Genomic DNA, 18,232 nt, shown 5'->3' with positions numbered 1-18,232 from the left:
CAACATATCTAGCATGCATGTGGGAAGTAGTTAGCCAAGTACTAGAAGTCTTTAGAATCGGTCGCCATGTTTGGATGGGACAACCCCACGATTCTTTTTGTATTGCAAACTCTGGGATCTTTGAGCAATAAAGATTTGGCTTCCCTCATAAAAAAGCTAGCTAACAACAGTAGTGTATCTTTTATTTATTTTCTCCAGCCTCTTGACTGTGTGCCTTGACTTTTTTGTTCGGAATATAGATGTCCTCTCGTGCATATTGTTGGGTTACCTTTGGCCAACAGACATGGCGCAAAAGTGGAACAAGAGCTGGTTTAAGTAGAACGAAAAATGCACTAGGTATATTATAGGGACCAGTTATACGTCAGTCGCCCAAAAGTTTATTTTAGGTAAGTCAATTTTCTAGGGCTCTAGGCCATTAGATATAAATCCAATGGCTGTTCTTTTTTCTTCTTCCTTCAACTTTCTTTCTCCTCCAACCGTTCCCCCTTGCATAAAATCGACTTATTCAATTTGCAAATTCAGTCAACTTAGCTATATATTGTGGTATACTAATTAATTGGGCCCCGAGCAGTTCATGTGATATGCCGCATTTGCTCCCCACTTAAGTGAATTCAAAATGCTTGCAACATAGATTTGAAATTTTTATGGTCAAATCCAGAACTCGTATTTGAAAGTTTTATTATTGTTGCTAGTTCCATTATCTTGTTTGGAAGTATTCCTTTTTTAACTACAATTGGAAGTGTTCTTTCTGTTTAACTAAACTTGGAAGTATTTACCAGTTTTAGAACACAAATTCAGAGTATTATACCCTTTTTTTCTATAGAACAAACATGGTCCTAAAACCCTAGATATGTTGGCCCCGTGCCTGGGCCATGTATAGAATACTTCACTCAGATCCAACTAATGGACCAACACAACTATTCTTATTCAGCCCCAAAAGGCCCAGCTTTGTTGCCGTCTACGCCCTCGGCGACGGTGATCTCAGGTGATTCATGCGGCGGCGGGTGGTGCTCCTATTACCTCCTCAACCTTCTCTCAGTCAGAAGGAAAAAGGAAAGAAAGTCCTCAACCTTCTCTCTGAAAGGAAAAAGGAAAGAAATGCCCGATGCATCCATTCTCCGACTCTCTTTCATGTGAACATGACGCATGCGACGCATCAACAACTTTGATTAAACGAAAAGGTGTGGTAGCTTCCGGGACTCCCGGCACCCCTTTATCAAACCGTGCATTCTCGCTAAGATTCGTGCTGGTTCTGACTGGAATCAGGCCATTTGCAGTGCATCAGACAACTTTGTCAACCTATTTTATTCTTTAATTAGGGTGCATGTATAGGACTGAACAGCAACACCTTTTTCCAGAGAAGTTCCCGACAAATGTGGCAGGTCATACCACTGTAGTCATGTGACCTCCCAATCCCATGCCTACTCTAGCGTTGATCGGCCCAATGCAGCATCCTACTTTGTTTATTGTTTTTACTAGTAAGATGGAACAACAGCGCAGTTGACTACAGCGTAGTATTCTGCTCTTGTATCACCTCTCTCTTCTCTCTCCCTCCCTCTCACACACGCAATGCCTCTTTCTGCTCTCTTTTCTCTCTGACACAACTGCTCTTTCTCCCTTCTCTCTCATGGCACCTCTCTGAGAGATAAAAGTCTCACTCCTAAGAGCATAAATCTTCACACATGCAGAAGAGCCAATGGTGTGCAGTAATGGGATGTAACAGAAGGTAGCTCTCTTTCACGTGGATACAGTGGCTCATGCATGCGTCAGTTTGCAGTAATACAAAGGATTGTAGCACTGCAAATCAGAAGTTGTGCCAGACCAGGGATCGGATCACGAAGCGGGACAATCATAACGAACGGTGAAGATAAAAAACTGTCTCGTAACCGGGATGGCCTTGGTGAAGATCTCCTTTGCCACGGTGACATCGCACCTGACACTGAAACGATCGCCCTTGAGGTAAACCGATCCCTCAAGCTCGCTCCTCTTGATGAGATGATAGCCCGTCGCAAGGCACTGCAACGATTGACTGCCGGAGAAGCTGCACAGCGGGCTGGTCTTGCTGTAGGAAGGCACAGGGTTCCCATGTTGGTCCAGCAAACTCATGGTGAACTTGGCCTTTACCTCATCGAGATCATCGGCCTGATCACAGTGCAGCATGACGGAGATCCAGTCGGAGTCGTTCGAGTCGAGGCTGTCGGGGTAGTAGAGAAGACGCCATCGATGACCTCCGACGGCGAATGCCTCGGAGGCGATGTACTTGCCGTTGCCGAGCCCCTTGGTGAGGGAGTAGCCGTCGATGCGGAGGACGTGCGACCCGGACACGGCCGGGGCGACGATGGCCGACGCGGACAGCGACGGCTCGCCGCCGACGACGGACATGGCGGGCCTGAAGCAGCAGAAGAGAACTAGTGCTGTGATGGGTAGCATGCTAGCCGGTGGAAATGGAGAATGGCAGAAGAGGTGGAGCTAGTGACGTTCTTATGTAGTGTACGTACTGCTGTGATGTTCGCATAATCGCATTACTCAGGCGCGTCACACGAGCAGTCGGACGGCTCATCGAGGAGACGCGCGCACACGGAGAGCTGTGTTGACTGCGCGTGCATGCGTAGCACACGAATCGGCGCCGTGTTTAACTACCTTGGTCGTGGAGATCGAATCACCCTTCATACCCTGCGGCTCCGATTGATAAAAAGTGTGAAACAAGTTTTGGTTCGTCACAGCAAACCGGTCTGGCTTCGCTAGCTGAAGATATTTTTTGCTGTGAAGAAATTTATTCCTATGTTTTTATTTGGGTTAAGAAAATTACCTCTACTTTCGTTTGTGGATTCTGATTAGCAAATGGCCCGTCTTTATCCAAAAGCTAGAGAAAACACGTCAGATCGAACATAAGACATGATAAAACCTAAATTTACATCAAATTGTTCACACACGTCGAATCTACATCCACCTCTTGCAGCTTGACTTTTCTACATTTTTTTTTAGCAAAGACAGCCAGACTTTATTGACTTTTCTACATTTTTTTGAGACAAACTCGCGAAAGCTTTATTAGACCGTCACAATGTTTACAGGGACGAACAAAAGATCACCGGGGTGGCCTAACCAAACATGGTGGCCGATCCCCAGCGTTAATGCATGCTTCGCGAGGTTGTGTGCCTCGTAATTCGAGGTTCGGAATGCATGAATGAAAATGCAAGAAGTAAAAAAAGCCTAGCTTGTTCTGTTATTTCATGTGCCACCGCTCCATAAGACGCCGACGTTCCTCCTTTGATTGCTTCAACAGCAGTCCTGCAATCGGACGCAACAAAGATTCTCTGCTCATATAAGTCATCCGCTAGCGCCAGTGCTTCTCTAATGGCTAGGACCTCCAGAACCTCTGGGTCTTCGATGTTTCTGAAAATGAGTGCGGATGCACCCTTGAACTCCCCTGTGCTATCACGGCAGATCGCTCCCACTGCCCCAAAACGGCCCGCGCGTGAGACTGCCGCGTCGACGTTGATCTTCTCATGGTCGTTCGGAGGAGGCAGCCATGAAGGTGGGAAGCGAGTGTTGCGCCAGCCTCCACGTGAATATCTTCAATTTTGATGGCACTTGCTGAAGGAAATATGCCCTAGAGGCAATAATAAAGTTGTTATTTATATTTCCTCATATCATGATAAATGTTTATTATTCATGCTAGAATTGTATTAACGGGAAACTTAGTACATGTGTGGATACATAGACAAACAGAGTGTCACTAGTATGCCTCTACTTGACTAGCTCGTTGAATCAAAGATGGTTAAGTTTCCTGGCCATAGACATGAGTTGTCATTTGATTAACGGGATCACATCATTAGAGAATGATGTGATTGACTTGACCCATTCCGTTAGCTTAGGATTCGATCGTTTAGTATATTGCTATTGCTTTCTTCATGACTTATACATGTTCCTATGACTATGAGATTATGCAACTCCCGAATACCGGAGGAACACTTTGTGTGCTACCAAACGTCACAACATAACTGGGTGATTATAAAGGTGCTCTACATGTGTCTCCGATGATACTTGTTGAGTTGGCATAGATCGAGATTAGGATTTGTCACTCTGATTGTCGGAGATGTATCTCTGGGCCCTCTAGGTAATACACATCACTATAAGCCTTGCAAGCAATGCAACTAATGAGTTAGTTGCAGGATGATGTATTACGAAACGAGTAAAGAGACTTACTGGTAACGAGATTGAACTAGGTATTGAGATACCGACGATCGAATCTCGGGCAAGTAACATACCGATGACAAAGGGAACAACGTATGTTGTTATGCGGTTTGACCGATAAAGATCTTCGTAGAATATGTGGGAGCCAATATGAGCATCCAGGTTCCGCTATTGGTTATTGACCGGAAACGTGTCTCTGTCATGTCTACATAGTTCTTGAACCCGTAGGGTCCGCACGCTTAATGTTCGGTGCGATCAGTAATATGAGTTTATGTGTTTTGATGTACCGAAGGTAGTTCGGAGTCCCGGATATGATCACGGACATGACGAGGAGTCTCGAAATGGTCGAGACATAAAGATCGATATATTGGAAGTCTATATTTGGACATCGGAATAGTTCCGGGTGAAATCGGGATTTTACCGGAGTACCGGGAGGTTACCAGAACCCCCCGATAAGTGTATGGGCCTTATTGGGCCATAGTGGAGAGAGAGAGAGAGGAGGCCAGGGCAGGCCGCGAGTCCCCTCCCCCTCTTGTCCGAATTGGACTAGGAGGGGGGAGTGGCGCCCCCCTTTCCTTCCTCCCTCTCTCCCCCTTCCTTCTCTCCTAGTCCCTAGGGAAGGGGGGGAATCCTACTCCCGGTGGGAGTAGGACTCCTCCAGGGCGCGCCATGGAGGGCCGGCCCTTCCCCCTCCTCTACTCCTTTATATACAGAGGAGGGGGGCACCCCATGGACACACAAGTTGATCATTGATCTCTCTTAGCCGTGTGCGGTGCCCCCCTCCACCATAATCCACCTCGGTCATATCATAGCGGTGCTTAGGCGAAGCCCTGCGTCGGTAAAATTCATCATCACCGTCATCACGCCGTCGTGCTGACGAAGCTCTCCCTCGAAGCTCTACTGGATCGTGAGTTCGTGGGACGTCGCCGAGCTGAACGTGTGCAGTCCGCAGAGGTGTCGTAACTTCGGTGCTGGGATCGGTTGACCGTGAAGACGTACGACTACATCAACTGCGTTGTCATAACGCTTCCGCTTATGGTCTACGAGGGTACGTAGACGACACTCTCCCCTCTCGTTGCTATGCATCACCATGATCTTGCGTGTGCGTAGGAAAATTTCTGAAATTACTACGTTCCCCAACAGTGGCATCCGAGCCAGGTTTATGCGTAGATGTTATATGCACGAGTAGAACACAAGTGAGTTGTGGGCGATACAATTCATACTACTTACCAGCATGTCATACTTTGGTTCGGCGGTATTGTTGGATGAAGCGGTCCGGACCGATATTACGCGTACGCTTACGCGAGACTGGTTCTACCGAGGTGCTTTGCACACAGGTGGCTGGCGGGTGTCAGTTTCTCCAACTTTAGTTGAAACGAGTGTGACTACGCCCGGTCCTTGTTGAAGGTTAAAACATCACTAACTTGACGAAATATCGTTGTGGTTTTGATGCGTAGGTAAGAACTGTTCTTGCTCAGCCCGTAGCAGCCACGTAAAACTTGCAACAACAATGTAGAGGATGTCTAACTTGGTTCTGCAGGGCATGTTGTGATGTGATATGGTCAATACATGATGCTATATTTTATTGTATGAGATGATCATGTTTTGTAACGGAGTTATTGGCAACTGGCAGGAGCCATATGATTGTCGCTTTATTGTATGCAATGCAATCGCCCTGTAATTGCTTTACTTTATCAGTAAGCGGTAGCGATAGTCGTAGAAGCAATAGTTGGCGAGACGACAAAGATGCTACGATGGAGATCAAGGTGTCGCCGTTGACGATCGTGATCATGACGGTGCTTTGGAGATGGAGATCAAAGGCACAAGATGATGATGGCCATATCATATCACTTATATTGATTGCATGTGATGTTTATCCTTTATGCATCTTATTCTGCTTTGATTGACGGTAGCATTATAAGATGATCTCTCACTAAAAAAAATCAAGGTACAAGTGTTCTCCCTGAGTATGCACCGTTGCCAAAGTTCGTCGTGCCGAGACACCACGTGATGATCGGGTGTGATAAGCTCAACGTTCTTATACAACGGGTGCAAGCCAATTTTGCACATGCAGAATACTCAGTTAAACTTGACGAGCCTAGCATATGCAGATATGGCCTCGGAACACTGAGACCGAAAGGTCGAACGTGAATCATATAGTAGATATGATCAACATAGTGATGTTCACCATTGAAAACTACTCCATTTTACGTGATGATCGGTTATGGTTTAGTTGATTTGGATCACGTGATCACTTAGATGATAAGAGAGATGTCTATCTAAGTGGGAGTTCTTAAGTAATATGATTAATTGAACTTAAATTTATCATGAACTTAGTACCTGATAGTATTTTGCATGTCTATGTTGTTGTAGATAGATGGCCCGTGCTGTTGTTCCATTGAATTTTAATGCGTTCCTTGAGAAAGCAAAGTTGAAAGATGATGGTCGCAATTACACGGACTGGGTCCGTAACTTGAGGATTATCCTCATTGCTGCAGAGAAGAATTACGTCCTGGAAGCACCGCTAGGTGTACCACCCGCGCCGGCAACTGCAGACATTGTGAATGCCTGGCAGTCGCGTGTTGATGACTACTCGATAATTCAGTGTGCCATGCTTTACGGCTTAGAACTGGGACTTCAACGACGTTTTGAACGTCATGGAGCATAGGAGATGTTCCAGGAGTTGAAGTTAATATTTCAAGCAAATGCCTGGATTGACAGATATGAGGTCTCCAATAAGTTCTACAGCTGCAAGATGGAGGAGAATGGTTCTGTCAGTGAGCATATACTCAGAATGTCTGGGTACTACAATCACTTGATTCAACTGGGAGTTAATCTTCCGAATGATAGTGTCATTGACAGAATTCTTCAATCACTGCCACCAAGCTGCAAGAGCTTCGTGATGAACTATAATATGCAAGGGATGGATAAGACAATTCCCGAGCTCTTCGCAATGCTAAAGGCTGCGGAGGTAGAAATCAAGAAGGAGCATCAAGTGTTGATGGTCAACAAGACCACCAGTTTTAAGAAAAAAGGTAAAGGGAAGAAGAAGGGGAACTTCAAGAAGAACGGCAAACAAGGTGCTGCTCAGGAGAAGAAACCCAAGTCTGGACCTAAGCCTGAGACTGAGTGCTTCTACTGCAAACAAACTGGTCACTGGAAGCGGAACTGCCCAAAGTATTTGGCGGATAAGAAGGATGGCAAGGTGAACAAATGTATATGTGATATACATGTTATTGATGTGTACCTTACTAAAGCTCGCAGTAGCACCTGGGTATTTGATACTGGTTCTGTTGCTAATATTTGCAACTCGAAACAGGGACTACGGATTAAGCGAAGATTGGCTAAGGACGAGGTGACGATGCGCGTGGGAAATGGTTCCAAAGTTGATGTGGTCGGCGTCGGCACGCTACCTCTACATCTACCTTCGGGATTAATTTTAGACCTGAATAATTGTTATTTGGTGCCAGCATTAAGCATGAACATTATATCTGGATCTTGTTTGATGCGAGACGGTTATTCATTTAAATCTGAGAATAATGGTTGTTCTATTTATATGAGTAATTTCTTTTATGGTCATGCACCCTTGGAGAGTGGTCTATTTGAGTTGAATCTCGATAGTAGTAATACACATATTCATAATATTGAAGCCAAAAGATGCAGAGTTGATAATGATAGTGCAACTTATTTGTGGCACTGCCGTTTGGGTCATATTGGTGTAAAGCGCATGAAGAAACTCCATACTGATGGACTTCTGGAATCACTTGATTATGAATCACTTGGTACTTGCGAACCATGCCTCATGGGCAAGATGACTAAAATGCCGTTCTCCGGAACAATGGAATGAGCAACAGATTTGTTGGAAATCATACATACTGATGTATGTGGTCCAATGAATATTGAGGCTCGCGGCGGGTAGTTATTTTCTCACCTTCACAGATGATTTGAGCAGATATGGGTATATCTACTTAAGGAAACATAAGTCTGAAACATTTGAAAAGTTCAAAGAATTTCAGAGTGAAGGGAAAATCATCGTAACAAGAAAATAAAGTTTCTACGATCTGATCGTGGAGGAGAATATTTGAGTTACGAGTTTGGTCTACATTTGAAACAAAACGGAATAGTTTCGCAACTTACGCCACCCGGAACTCCACAGCGTAATGGTGTGTCCGGACATCGTAATCGTACTTTACTAGATATGGTGCGATCTATGATGTCTCTTACTGATTTACCGCTATCATTTTGGGGTTATGCTTTAGAGACGGCTACATTCACGTTAAATAGGGCACCATCGAAATCCGTTGAGACAACACCTTATGAACTGTGGTTTGGCAAGAAACCAAAGATGTCGTTTCTTAAAGTTTGGGGCTGCAATGCTTATGTGAAAAATCTTCAACCTGATAAGCTCGAACCCAAATCGGAGAAATGTGTCTTCATGGGATACCCAAAGGAAACTGTTGGGTACACCTTCTATCACAGATCCGAAGGCAAGACATTTTTTGCTAAGAATGTATCCTTTCTAGAGAGGGAGTTTCTCTCGAAAGAAGTGAGTGGGAGGAAAGTAGAACTTGATGAGGTAACTGTACCTACTCCCTTATTGGAAAGTAGTTCATCTCAGAAACCGGTTCCTGTGACACCTACACCAATTAGTGAGGAAGCTAATGATATTGATCATGAATCTTCAGATCAAGTTACTACCAAACCTCGTAGGTCAACCAGAGTAAGATCCGCACCAGAGTGGTACGGTAATCCTATTCTGGAAGTCATGTTACTTGACCATGGCGAACCTACGAACTATGAAGAAGCGATGGTGAGCCCAGATTCCGCGAAATGGCTTGAAGCCATGAAATCTGAGATGGGATCCATGTATGAGAACAAAGTGTGGACTTTGGTTGACTTGCCCGATGATCGGCAAGCCATCGAGAATAAATGGATCTTCAAGAAGAAGACTGACGCTGACGGTAATGTTACTGTCTACAAAGCTCGACTTGTTGTGAAAGGTTTTCGACAAGTTCAAGGAGTTGACTACGATGAGACCTTCTCACCCGTAGCGATGCTTAAGTCTGTCCGAATCATGTTAGCAATTGTCGCATTTTATGATTATGAAATTTGGCAAATGGATGTAAAGACTGCATTCCTGAATGGATTTCTAGAAGAAGAGTTGTATATGATGCAACCTGAAGGTTTTATCGATCCAAAAGGTGCTAACAAAGTGTGCAAGCTCTAGCGATCCATCTATGGACTGGTTCAAGCATCTCGGAGTTGGAATAAACGTTTTGATAGTGTGATCAAAGCATATGGTTTTATACAGACTTTTAGAGAAGCCTGTATTTACAAAAAGTGAGTGGGAGCTCTATAGCATTTCTAATATTATATGTGGATGACATATTGTTGATTGGAAATGATATAGAATTTCTGGATAGCATAAAAGGATACTTGAATAAGAGTTTTTCAATGAAAGACCTCGGTGAAGCTGCTTATATATTGGGCATCAAGATCTATAGAGATAGATCAAGACGCTTAATTGGACTTTCACAAAGCACATACCTTGACAAAGTTTTGAAGAAGTTCAAAATGGATCAAGCAAAGAAAGGGTTCTTGCCTGTGTTACAAGGTGTGAAGTTGAGTCAGACTCAATGCCCGACCACTGCAGAAGATAGAGAGAAAATGAAAGATGTTCCCTATGCTTCAGCCATAGGCTTTATCATGTATGCAATGCTGTGTACCAGACCTGATGTGTGCCTTGCTATTAGTTTAGTAGGGAGGTACCAAAGTAATCCAGGAGTGGATTACTGGACAATGGTCAAGAACATCCTGAAATACCTAAAAAGGACTAAGGATATGTTTCTCGTTTATGGAGGTGACAAAGAGTTCGCCGTAAATGGTTACGTCGATGCAAGCTTTGACACTGATCCGGATGACTCTAAGTCACAAACCGGATACGTCTTTATATTGAACGGTGGAGCTGTCAGTTGGTGCAGTTCTAAGCAAAGCGTTGTGGCGGGATCTACATGTGAAGTGGAGTACATAGCTGCTTCGGAAGCAGCAAATGAAGGAGTCTGGATGAAGGAGTTCATATCCGATCTAGGTGTCATAACTAGTGCATCGGGTCCAATGAAAATCTTTTGTGACAATACTGGAGCTATTGCCTTGGCGAAAGAATCTAGATTTCACAAGAGAACCAAGCACATCAAGAGACGCTTCAATTCCATCCGCGATCTAGTCAAGGAGGGAGACATAGAAGTTTGCAAAATACATACGGATCTGAATGTTGCAGACCCGTTGACTAAGCCTCTTCCACGAGCAAAACATGATCAGCACCAAGACTCCATTGGTGTTAGAATCATTACTGTGTAATCTAGATTATTGACTCTAGTGCAAGTGTGTTAAGGCATATCTCTCTAGATGTAGTTTTGGTGACTGATGACAACATGTTTGCGGACTAATCGTGTGCTTTGAGCATTTCAGAGATTCATCATTTGGCACGAGACGATTTCTTTCCCCTCGGAGTGTCATTCAAGACGGTGTAGCTCTTTCGCTTCTTTCGGTGGATTAGTTTCGTAGGAGTCACCGTACTATCAAGAGGGGGTCCGCTTTGGTAAGGCTAGGGTGGAATCAACACGTACACATCCTCTTTGCACCCTCTGAGCCTTTCCTTTTCATTGGAGATATCTTTCCTCTCTCTTTGGGCTGAGTCTGGTCCCAGCGGTAGTACCGCGGTACCCAGCGGTAGTACCGCTTAGGGGTCACAGGCGGCAGTACCGCTCCGCAGCGGTAGTACCGCCGGTGGGTCCTCAGCAGTAGTACTGCTACGGTACCAGGCCCCTACCGCGTCGACTCAAGGGGTCATTTTCGTGTCGGATAGTGCGGTACTTTGCAGCGGCAGTACCGCTCATGAGCGGTAGTACCGCCCTACCACCGCGGCAGTACCGCTCGGGTTTGTCACTCTCCTGCCCTCCAGACTCCACGGTAGTACCGCCCAGGGGAGCGGTAGTACCGCTGCCTCCTGCGGTAGTACCGCCCTCTACGGGGCTGTTGTGGGGGGTAACGGTTGGATTGTTCCCCCCACTATATAAGGAGGTCTTCTTCCCCAAAATTGACCTACCTCTTCCCCCAAAAGCTCCATTGTTGCTCCAAGCTCCATTTTCGCCCGATCTCTCTCCCTAGCCAATCAAACTTGTTGATTTGCTCGGGATTGGTTGAGAAGGCCCCGATCTACACTTCCACCAAGAGAAATTTGATTCCCCCCACTTATCCCTTGCGGATCTTGTTACTCTTGGGTGTTTGGGCACCCTAGACGGTTGAGGTCACCGCGGAGCCATAGTCCATTGTGGTGAAGCTTTGTGGTGTCGTTGGGAGCCTCCAATTAAGTTGTGGAGATTGCCCCAACCTTATTTGTAAAGGTCCGGTCGCCACCTTCAAGGGCACCAATAGTGGAATGACGGCATCTCGCATTGTGTGAGGGCGTGAGGAGAATACGGTGGCCCTAGTGGCTTCTTGGGGAGCATTGTGCCTCTACACCGCTTCAACGGAGACGTACTTCCCTTCAAAAGGAAGGAACTTCGGTAACACATCCTCGTCTTCACCGGCTCCACTCTTGGTTATCTCGCCCCTTTACTTTAGCAAGCTTACTTGTGTTAAAGCCCTTGCTTGCTTGTGTGCTTGTTATCATTGCATCATATAGGTTGCTCACTTAGTTGCATATCTAGACAACCTACTTTGATGCAAAGTTTAAATTGGTAAAGAAAAGCTAAAAATTGTTAGTTGCCTATTCACCCCCCTCTAGTCAACTATATCGATCCTTTCAATTGGTATCAGAGCCTCGTCTCTTTATTAAGGACTTTAGCGTCCGAAGAGTATGGTTGACTTCGTAGACGGTGTGGAGGAGCACTCCGGTGTGAATCCGGTCTCGTCTACGGGAGATGGGGGTACCTCGGTCTCTCGTGAGGAATTCAATGAGGCGTTGGACACATTGAAAACCTCCATGACTACCGAGGTCGAAAGCATGTTTAATAAATTCTTAGAAGGGCTTAAACTTTCCACCGCACCGTTGAAAGTGGGTGATCCCGCCAACAAGGTGACGGATGCTACCTCCGACAAGGGGGAAGCTACTAGCGAGAAAGCTCCTTGTTCTAGTGGTAAAAATGACACCGGCATCTTTGCCCACGTGGAACCTCCACTTGTCTATGCTGGACCGCTCCCTTCCACTCATTTGAATCATGCCGGACCGGCCCCTAAGATTGAGAAGAATGTAGATTTTGATTCTTGGGTCTACCATTTAAAGCGTCATTTAAATCATGTGAACACTAACCTTTGGAGAATCATTGAAGAAGGTTTCTATCCGCATGACCAAAGTAACTTCACTCCTAGAGAAGTTGTGGATCATCAATTCAATGAGAATGCTCTCTTCATCATCCAAGAAGCAATCCCACCCGAAGATCTTCCTCATCTCCGGCCCTACACCGTGGCCAAAGATGCTTGGCTCCAAGTTGTTTCCCTCTATCGGTGAAGCGCAAACATTCAACGCTCCAACTATGAAGTGGTGCAAGATGAAGCCGATGAGTTTGCAATGAAAGAAGATGAAGAACCTCGTGAGCTTTTTCGGAGAGTAACCAAACTCGCGGTCTCTCTCCGAGATCATGGAACTAAGGACATGGATGACAATTGGATCAAGCGCAAATTCCTCAAGGCAATCATGCCCTACCACAAAGCCATGTCCTCCGTCATTCGTCAAAGGCCGGACTTCCACACCTTGTCCTCAAGTGAAGTGTTGGATGAGTTCGTTGCCATGAGCATCTTGGACAAGACCGCCGACAATGCGGTTCTTCACTCACAAAGAGTAAAGAAGCCCAACCTTGCTCTAAAGGCCAAGGTTAGTATGGAGGAAGAGGATGAAGAGGAAGAAGAAGAGAGCAACCTCGAAGATACGAAGTATGCCTATCATGAACACATGGCTCTTGCTTCAAGACAATTTTGGAGCAAGAAGAACACAAGGCCAAACTTCAACAAGAACAATTCAAGTGGCGCAAAGGGCAAGCAACGAGTGAGGACTTGCTTCAATTGTGGCAATGTGAGCCACTTTGTTGCGGAGTGCCCTTACGAGAAGAGGGAAGACAATGGTGGCAAGCTCATTCGAAAGGACAAGGCCAAGTCGTTCCCCAACAAGAGCAACTTCACCAAGAAGACTCCTCCCAAGGCATTGGTGGTACAAGAAGAGTACAATGAGGATGATGACGATGATGAAGATGGTGAGTCGGTTGCCATGGCCTCCGTTGCCATTGCGATGACTCCACGGATGTCTCTCTTCGACTCACCCAATGAGAACATCACCGCAAAGTGCCTCATGGCTAAAGCCACCAACAAGGTAACCCCCAACATCAAAACTACCATCATTAATCATCCTTCTTCGACGGATAGCATTGATGAACATGAGGGGACAAATGTGGAGGAAAATGAGTTTGAGACCTTTATGGGTAAACTCAAGGGTAAATCCAAGAAGCACTTTGTTGCTCTCTTGGAACAACTTGGTGAAGCCAATGACATGATCGAGGCTCACGAAGATACCATCTCTAAGATGGAGGGGCATAGTCATGACTATGCCGATGAGATTTTGGATCTTTCCAATGCTCTTGACGAAGAGCGTGGTCTTCATTTGGCTCTTGAGGAGTCATACAACGATGATCATGCTAAGTTAAATAAAGATCTTGATCATGCTCTTGTTGTGTCTTGTGTGCTAAACTCCGAGAAGGCAAAGCTTGGGGTTGATCTTGCTAGACTCAAAGAGGAGTTTGACATTCTTGACAAGGCTCACAAAGTCTTGAAGGGTGTTCATGCTACCCTCAAGGAGTCTCATGATCAACTCCAAGTGAAGCTAACTAAGGAGAAAGCCACCTTTCCTCATATGGTGTTAATTGATAATGCAAATGCTACTAACCCTTGTTGTGAGCATGTGCATCTTTTTGAGGAGAATGCTAAGTTGAAGGAGCATCTTGAGAAAGGCCTTGTGTCATGCATACGAGGTGAGAAGAACCTCAACGACCTTTTGAGCAATCAAAAGGAAGTTATGGCCAAGGAGGGGATTGGGTTCGCACCCAAGCCCAAGAACAAGAAGAAGAATGACAAGACCAAACGACCTCCTCCTCTCAAGAAAACTTTTGTGAAGGAGGGAGAGGGTGCTTCCAAGGAGAAGAAGAACAATGCGAAGGGTGGCGGTGTCAAGAAGGGCAATGCCACCCCTTCCAACAAAGCCGGCGACTTTAATCCTTCTTATGTGCTATGCCGTGCTAGTGATGGGCATGTTTATGCCAAATTTGTTGGTTCTCCTCATGAGTATATTGAATGGTCTATTTGGGTTCCTAAGACCCTTGTTACTAACATCAAAGGACCCATTACAAAATGGGTACCTAAAACCAAGCATTGATCTCTTGTAGGTGTTTGCTTCCGGTGGGGGATCATGGTTGCTCGATAGTGGAGCTACAAATCATATGACCGGAAGCAAGGACTTGGTGGTGGACGTGCACAAGATTCCATCTATGCCCACCAATGTCGAGTGGGGTGATGCCTCGTCTTCTAAGGTATTGGGACTCGGCAAACTAGTCATTTCTCATGATCTCACGATCGAGAAAGTCATGCTCGTTGAGTCCCTTGCATACAATTTACTTTCCGTTCGTCAACTCGCAATCATGGGTTTTGCCACCTTCTTTGATATTGATACCGTGGCCCTCTTGTGGAGCAAGACTCTTAAAGTAGCCTTTGTTGGGCATGTCGAGAACGGTCTCTATGTGATTAACTTTTCGGAGCGTCCCACTAAGACCGCGACATGCCTAATGGCTAAAGTTGACGTGGGATGGCTTTGGCATCGCCGTTTAGCCCATGTCAATATGAGATCTTTGCAAAGTCTTCTCAAGGGGGACCATGTCCGTGGACTAACGAACGTTAGTTTTGCTAAAGATCGTGCTTGCAGTGCTTGTATCGAAGGAAAGCTTCATGAGAAGGCTCACCCTCCCACGACTCTCATTTACTCGAAGAGGCCTTTGGAGCTCCTTCATTTGGATCTCTTTGGGCCTCCTTCCTTTAATTATCTTGGGGGTAGAAAATATTGCTTGGTGATTGTGGATGACTATTCAAGATACACTTGGGTGTATTTCTTCAAGAGGAAAAGTGAGACACAACAAACCGTCATTGACTTTGCAAATGAAGCCCAACGTCAACACAATGCAAAGATCTTGACAATAAGAAGTGACAACTGCACCGAGTTCAAGAACTACACCTTGGATGAGTTTCTTAGTGATGAGGGGATCAAGCATCAATATTCCGCACCTTACACCCCTCAACAAAACGGTGTTGCGGAAAGGAAGAACCGGCCGTTGATGGATGCCGCAAGGACCATGATGGCGGAGTTCAAGTCTCCATACAACTTTTGGGCCGAAGCCATCAACACCGCGTGTCATGCATCCAATCGGCTCTATCTCCGCAAGGGCTTGAACAAGACTCCATATGAGATATTCACCGGTAACAAGCCCAACCTCAAGTACTTTCGGGTGTTCGGGTGTAAGTGTTTCATTCTCAAGAAAGGTGTTCGGTTGTCTAAATTTGAGGCTAGAGCTTATGAGGGCATATTTGTTGGTTATGCTACAAACTCTCATGCTTACCGTGTCCTCAATAAATCCACGGGACTTATTGAGGAGACGTGTAACGTGGAGTTTGATGAGAATAACGGCTCCCAAGTGGAGCAAAGTGGCACTTGTGATGTAGGTGATGAAATTCCTCCTCAAGCCATAAGAAGAATGGGTGTTGGTTTTATCCTACCCATTGAGGAACCCCTTGTGGCCGAAGGAGAAGGACAATGCTCCACTCAAGTGGAGCCATCACCAACCCAAGGCCCACACGCTTCCGAAGAACAAAGTGAAGGCCCTCAACCTCATGAACAAGACCAAGGGCAAGATCATCCTCAAGACGGTGGTGACACACCAAGTGATGCCCAAGGTCAAGTTCTCTCCTCCGATCAAGTTCAAGATCAAGAACAAGCTCAAGACGGTGCTCAAGATGATCAAGTGACCGCTCCTCAACTCACCACCGAGGAGGAATTGGAGCGTCGTGCCGCCAAGATTGCTTCCAAGCTCTCCACCAAGGGTCATCTCATGAAGAATGTGCTTGGAAGCATTCAAAAGGGGGTAAGCACTCGTAGACAATTGTCAAACTATTGTGAACATCACGCGTTTGTCTCTTGTGTGGAACCCCAAAAGGTATATGAAGCACTCAAAGATCCGGATTGGCTCAATGCCATGCATGAAGAACTCAACAACTTCGAGTACAACAAGGTGTGGAGATTAGTGCCAAGGCCAACGGGGAACCACAATGTCATTGGAACCAAGTGGATATTCAAGAACAAGCAAGATGCTCATGGGACCATCATTCGCAACAAGGCATGATTGGTGGCACAAGGCTACTCCCAAGTCGAGGGTATCGACTACGGTGAAACCTTTGCTCCCATTGCTCGCCTTGAGTCTATTTGTTTGTTGATTGCTTATGCTTCTCATCACAACTTTATGTTGCAACAAATGGATGTGAAGAGTGCTTTTCTTCATGGTCCTATTAATGAGTTGGTTTATGTCAAGCAACCCCCCGGGTTCGAGGATCCCTACTTTCCCGATCATGTGTATCAACTCGATAAGGAACTCTATGGCCTTAAGCAAGCCCCACGTGCGTGGTATGACCATCTTACCGAGTTGTTACAAGATCGTGGGTTTGAAGTTGGGCTAATTGACCCCACTCTTTTTACTAAGAAGGTCAAAGGGTAGTTGTTTGTGTGCCAACTATATGTTGATGAAATTATCTTTGGTTCCCCTAACAAAGCTTTCAATGAGAAATTTGCCGCACTCATGACCTCAAAGTTCAAGATGTCTTCCATGGGAGAGTTGAAGTTCTTTCTCGGTTTCGAAGTAAAGCAAAGAAGAGAAGAAACCTTCATCAACCAAGCCAAATACACTCAAGACATGCTCAAGAGATTCAAGCTAAGTGATGCCAAGCCGGCGTCCACTCCAATGCCCACCAAGTGCCAACTTGACATCGATCCCAATGGTAAAGCGGTGGATCAAAAGGTATATCACTCAATGATTGGTTCCTCACTTTACCTTTGTGCATCTAGACCGGATATCATGTTGAGTGTGGGAATTTGTGCACGTTTTCAAGCCGCACCTAAGGAAAGCCACTTTGTGGCGGTCAAGCGAATCTTTCGATATTTGGCTCATACCCCAAACTTTGGCTTATGGTACCCAAGAGGATCAAACTTCAAGCTTGTAGGGTATTCGGACTCTGATTGGGCGGGAGACAAAGTGGATAGGATGTCCACTTCCGGAGGGTGCTAATTCCTTGGTTGCTCTTTGGTAAGTTGGTCTTATAAAAAGCAAAGTTGTGTGTCTCTCTCGTCCACCGAAGCGGAGTATGTGGCGGCCGGCAGTTGTTGTGCACAACTCTTATGGATGAGGCAAACTTTAAAGGATTACGGTGTCAGTTGTGACAAAGTGCCTCTTTGGTGTGACAATGAAAGTGCCATTAAGATTTCTCTCAACCCGGTGCAACACTTCAAGACGAAGCATATTGAGATTCAGTATCACTTCATCCGGGATCATATTAGGCGAGGGGAGATCGAGCTCAACTATGTCAACACTCATGATAACCTTGCAGATATTTTCACGAAGCCGTTGGATGAAGCAAGATTTCGCGAGTTAAGGCATGAGCTAAATATCATTGATTCGAGCAATGTTGCTTGAACACTTGCACTCCCCACCATACTCAACTTGTTATCTTGTTTAGGTGTAGGCATGGACATGGGGGAGTGTTGTTCTCTTAATGAACTCTCCCTCCCCTTATTATGCATAAATTGATCAACTCTTTGACATTAGCCATTTTCGATGGTACTTGTGCTTCAAAGATGAGTTTTGGTCATGGGCCCAAGGATAATTCTTCGCGGTGCCATACCAATTGACTCAAACATAGGTGGCTCCGTCCACCGCCCTCCCCTTTGGAGAGGCTGTGT

The 18,232-nt window shown here is 45.6% G+C and overlaps 1 protein-coding gene across 1 annotated transcript; it reads right to left on the bottom strand.

Moving 5' to 3' along the window:
- Positions 1–1,833: 1,833 nt before the first annotated feature.
- On the bottom strand, positions 1,834–2,382 carry LOC109779662 (BTB/POZ and MATH domain-containing protein 2-like). Its single transcript, XM_020338315.1, has one exon. The coding sequence runs from the start codon at positions 2,380–2,382 to the stop codon at positions 1,834–1,836; it is 549 nt and encodes a 182-aa protein (XP_020193904.1).
- Between the last annotated feature and the right edge of the window lie 15,850 nt (positions 2,383–18,232).

The sequence above is a fragment of the Aegilops tauschii genome, chromosome 7, assembly GCF_002575655.3.
Source record: "Aegilops tauschii subsp. strangulata cultivar AL8/78 chromosome 7, Aet v6.0, whole genome shotgun sequence".
Taxonomy (NCBI): Eukaryota; Viridiplantae; Streptophyta; class Magnoliopsida; order Poales; family Poaceae; genus Aegilops; species Aegilops tauschii.
The sequence above is the reverse complement of the archived record's forward strand: the minus strand, read 5'-3'. Positions and strand labels throughout refer to the sequence as shown.

What these genes read in the sequence shown, in the direction of transcription:
- LOC109779662 (XM_020338315.1), bottom strand. Translation starts at nt 2,382, where the DNA reads ATGTCCGTCGTCGGCGGCGAGCCGTCGCTGTCCGCGTCGGCCATCGTC.